Source organism: Polyodon spathula, chromosome 31 (genome assembly GCF_017654505.1).
Source record: "Polyodon spathula isolate WHYD16114869_AA chromosome 31, ASM1765450v1, whole genome shotgun sequence".
Taxonomy (NCBI): Eukaryota; Metazoa; Chordata; class Actinopteri; order Acipenseriformes; family Polyodontidae; genus Polyodon; species Polyodon spathula.
Genome location: NC_054564.1, coordinates 1,691,227 through 1,696,077, shown reverse-complemented (window position 1 = coordinate 1,696,077; position 4,851 = coordinate 1,691,227). Strand labels below are relative to the sequence as shown.

General features: G+C 46.7%; 1 protein-coding gene across 1 annotated transcript in view; it reads right to left on the bottom strand.

Moving 5' to 3' along the window:
• Nucleotides 1-368: 368 nt before the first annotated feature.
• Nucleotides 369-4,851, bottom strand: part of LOC121303183 (glycine-rich cell wall structural protein 1.8-like) — a 6,802-nt gene continuing 2,319 nt past the window's right edge. Inside the window, exon 2 of the mRNA XM_041233706.1 lies at nucleotides 369-2,532. Coding sequence (XP_041089640.1) covers nucleotides 776-2,494 — 1,719 coding nt within the window. The 5' untranslated portion in view covers nucleotides 2,495-2,532 and the 3' untranslated portion in view covers nucleotides 369-775. The remainder of the gene's footprint in view (nucleotides 2,533-4,851) is intronic.

Below are 4,851 nucleotides of genomic sequence, written 5' to 3'. Positions count from 1 at the left end.
GTCAAACATGGTCTTTGTTTTCACTGAGAGAATAACACACTTGACACTGGAGTACTGTCAGTACTGAGATCGCTGTACCCGGGTCGATCCTGTACGGGATCGTTCTAATAGGGATAATTTGCTTTGAAAAAATCGGTTCTTGCTGTTGAGATCGTTAAAAATGGGTGTTCGTTATAAGAAGGGTTCGTTATAGTGAAGTTAGCCTGTGTACATATATATATATATATATATATATATATATATATATATATATATATATATATATATATATATATATATATATATATATATATATATAATATATACATACTTTCAGTCCTGAATTACTTTTGTCGAGCTGAAGAATATTAAATTAAGTTATACAATTATAAAAGTTATATCCTTTATTGAGTACACGAGAACAGGAGAAACAAATATTTATGTTTTCTACACAACGTCAGACTGGGACCTAGGAGTCCTGTGTGGTTCCAACGTGACTTCTGACAGCTTATGTTAACAAACAGCACTAAGGGCTGAAAGGGTTAGTACTGAGCTATTTTCATATATATATATCGATAGATCGATAGACAGATAGATGTATGTAAATAAAAGGTATACAAAGAGAAAACAATGCTTCATGATTTTAAAGCTGTCCACTGTGTAACTGGGATTTACATGTAGTCAGAAGGGAAGAGAATCAAACAGGCAAGCGATACAAAGCTCAGACGTGCTGCAGGGAGTGGGGTTAACCGAGGGACTGACGTCCAGACCGGATTCGAAGGCTGGACCCGCCGAGTCACTGCAGCAGCAGAGTGCCGAGGAGCAGCAGGAGGGAGCCGGTGAGCCTGGCCGCTGCCCCCGACTGGGTGTTCCTCGTGCGGGTCTCGGTGCGTTTCGTGAGGTACTGGTGCGTGTAATCCACGTAGAGCTCGATGCAGCGGTACAGCTTCATCTGCTCGATCATTTCCGGATTGCCGACGTCCATCACGCCGACCAAGTCGTCATCGTCTTTGTCTTCCTGAGCCGGGCGGGGTGCGCGTGCTGCTTCTCCCGCGGTATTATTCACGTCCGCATTTCCGGTGCTGTTTTTTGCATCAGTTTCCGTGGCGTTAATATTTCCAGGGCTCATGCTTACAGCGGGGTTACTGGTGGCATCAACAGCACTGTTGTTTCTGCCGGGGAAGATGTCCGTGGCGTTTTTGCTGTTATCTGCGGCAGTGGAGTTAACATTGCTGCGCAGACCGTCTCCATCAGTAGCGACTGGGCTACGGACAGCTCGGCCAGTCTCCTTTCCGGGCAGCAGGTCATTTCTCTTCAAGCACCGATCCCGATACATCTCGTAAGTCTGCGCCGGCTGTCGGAAGTAGTAATGCATCAGCGTCCCGCTGTCTCCACCAAAGGGGGTGGCCACGTAGCGCTTCCACATGTAGTAGTTGTAGTAGCGCTCTTCCTCCTCGCTGTTGAAGTCGATCTCCAGCCTGGGGCCCCTGTAGACACCTGGGTACGAGCCCGGGAATGAGCCTGGGAACCTCATCCGGCTCAGCCCGTACCCCATCGCCATGCCTGTGGCCACCCCTAGCCCTGCTGCCAGCGCCGCCTTCTTGCCGAACCCCTTGGACTTGTGGGAGGGCTTGAACCCCTGACCTGCCACCGACTGAGAGAAGTGAGAGCCGCCAGCACCATTCCAGGGAGCCCTTCCCTGGTTGTGGCTGTTATAGCCTGGCCCGTAGATTTTTGGAGTGCCTCCTCCAGGATTAGGGTAGCTTCCTCCTGTGTTCGGGTAGCCTCCTCCAGGGTTAGGGTAGCCTCCTCCAGGGTTAGGGTAGCCTCCTCCAGTGTTACTATAGCCTCCTCCAGGGTTAGGGTATCCTCCTCCAGGGTTAGGGTAGCCTGCTCCAGGGTTAGGGTATCCTCCTCCAGGGTTAGGGTAGCCCCCTCCAGGGTTAGGATAGCCCCCTCCAGTATTAGGGTAGCCCTCTCCAGGGTTAGGGTAGCCTCCTCCAGGGTTAGGGTAGCCCCCTCCAGGGTTAGGGTAGCCTCCTCCAGGGTTAGGGTAGCCCCCTCCAGGGTTAGGGTAGCCTCCTCCAGTGTTAGGGTAGCCCCCTCCAGGGTTAGGGTAGCCTCCTCCAGGGTTAGGGTAGCCCCCTCCAGGGTTAGGGTAGCCTCCTCCAGTGTTAGGGTAGCCCCCTCCAGGGTTAGGGTAGCCCCCTCCAGGGTTAGGGTAGCCTCCTCCAGGGTTAGGGTAGCCCCCTCCAGTGTTAGGGTAGCCTCCTCCAGTGTTAGGGTAGCCCCCTCCAGGGTTAGGTTTGCCCTGTCCTGTGTTAGGGTAGTTAGATCCAGCCCCCTGTCCTGTGTTTCCGGGGTTCCTGCTGCTGGTCCCGCCCGACCCCTTGGACTTGGATCCCCCGCTGGATTTGGATCCACTTCCCTTTTTGGTGAAGGCGGTGTGAGGCAGAAGCGCCATGAGCAGTGCCAGGAGGGTGAGGCGATAGAGGGAGGCTCTGCTGCTTGCCATGGTGGCAATACTGTAGGGGCAGCCCTCACCACAGCACACTGCAAGAGAGAAAAGAAGAGACCCTTATAGTGACAGGGAACAGGTACACAAACACCTTTGACATTCTAATTACAACACATGGGATAAGGATATCTATTCTCAAAGCTGTAACTTTTTTTAAGTTTTGGAATTGAATAAAGACAATGATGTTACAAATCTTCTTTACATAACAAATTAAAATGAATGCGTTCTGTAGGAATCAATCAATCAATCAATAGACACATGAATACACAGCATTTGGTATTTTGTATTGCTGGTGTATGCTAACGCACTTGCAGGTCTTTCTGCACCTTTCAGGGGGGAAAGGGTTAACAAAACATGTGCCTTAGGCTGTGCGGGGCTGCAGGCTGTAATGGTCCAGATCACCAAATAAATGCTGCAGCAGCAACCATATCTTAATTAGTATATACATCATGGAATCATGCGCCTACGTTAAGATACAGGTTGATGGGGGGAGAATAACCAGGTAGAAATAAATAAATAAATAAATAATCATAGTCACTTTTTTACAAAAAAATTCTTAACAAGTAAACCCCTGGGCATTATCAATTTTTTTTTTCCATTTTACATTACATAAGAACATACAATACAAAGATATTTCCCTAGCTTTCGCGGCAGCAAAGTCCTTTATCAAATCAGAGTATTCTAAATTCTGGGCCGCTTCGCTCTCATTTGACCAGGGCAGGATTAAAGGACGAGGGGGCCCTACAAGAACCCATATTTTGGGGGCGCTATGCACAACAGCTCGTGAAACGGTGTTGTAATTAACAGCCTGCAGGTAAATGTATCTGAAAGGTTCTACGTCAGATGCATGTTCATCATTTAGACCTTGAAAAACAAATACAGTGTGTAGCCCATACTGATCTTGGGCATCAGTCGACTCGTCAGTGTGACCACTGACAAGCGACCAGACTGTTTATAACCAATCCCATAATCTCATTGTGATACTCGGCAACTTTAGGAAAGTATTCATGTATTCACGCTGGGCTGAAGAAGGAACCACTCCAACTGCACAGCTGCACAGTCTGAAGAATTTATGTACATTTTGGTTGTCCAATTTTTCAATTTTTCAAACGCCTCTGTCAGATCAAAACGTAATGTGTTTCGTGCTTCACAGTGTTCAGTGGACTTTTAGAAGTTTTTTGTTTCTTTGCAGCAAAGCAGTCGTGGTGCTGTTCTGGATTTTCGCCCTTCTCGTTTCGATGAATACTCGAATCTAAATGCCTGTCAACAACCGATTCTCGGTAGTGGTCTACAGTATTTGACAGTATGGACAAATCTGACAATCTTTTTTGAGTCATCGTTGAGGGCAAATATGTCTTGATCAATTTCAGCGTGGCACAGCTGCGCTCAGCAGAAGCACCCGTCACTGGAGTGCTCTGTCGCCCCATCTGTTCTCATGCATGTACTGCAGCGTTTCCACAAGACTCATACCGGTGAGGTGTCGACACGACGAGCTGCAGATACAGCCTCATGGGTGCAGATCATTTAGAAAATTGGTACTAAACAGTTTTGAAAGTTTAGCACCAGACAGCCCCTCCCACCTTTCAATTCGTTTTTAGTGTTTTGTTTCACGGTAAATATAAATGAACCTCATATCTAATCACACATGGATTTGTTAAATTTTGTAAAAACATCTCTCTTACCAGATATTTTGCTGGGTAAAAAAAATTCACAAAATGATTAATGGCATTGGAAACAATCATACTGTATGCCTCGTACAATATATATATATCGCAGTACATTGAACTTCTAGGAGGACCAGGGCTATTACTTTTCTTGTAAATAGTTGAATTTCTGTGCATTGCTGTACAGTGTGTGTGTGTGTGTGTGTGCTGTCCTGTCTTTTCTGCCTCTTTGTGTGTGTCACCCTGCGTGAGTCTGTGAGTGGAAGCACGCAGGACCGAGGGTCTCAGTGATTGGTCCGTGTGTATGTAGATGTGTGTGTGTGTGTGTGCGCCAACAGGGTTCGAGGGGAACCCTCATTTAGGAGCTGACTGCGCGCAGCTTTGTGAGTTTTGGGTGTGTTGTTGAGCTTTGTCCTTTAGCCTACCGTTCCAATTCAATAAAAATAGCGGTTATAACTGCTTTGAACTACAATCTGTTTGTCTTTATTTATTCCAGCTGCGGACCAGATACACCTCTGCCACTATATATATATATATATAATCTCTTACACCAAATTGCTAGATTAAGAAACCTAGATGTTAAAACACTCCACATGTTAACGAAACAACAGCTAGTGAATTCAGCTGCACTGAATTGTACTGATGGATTAGATTTACATTAGCTGCAACAACTGATTTGGTTTTATCCGT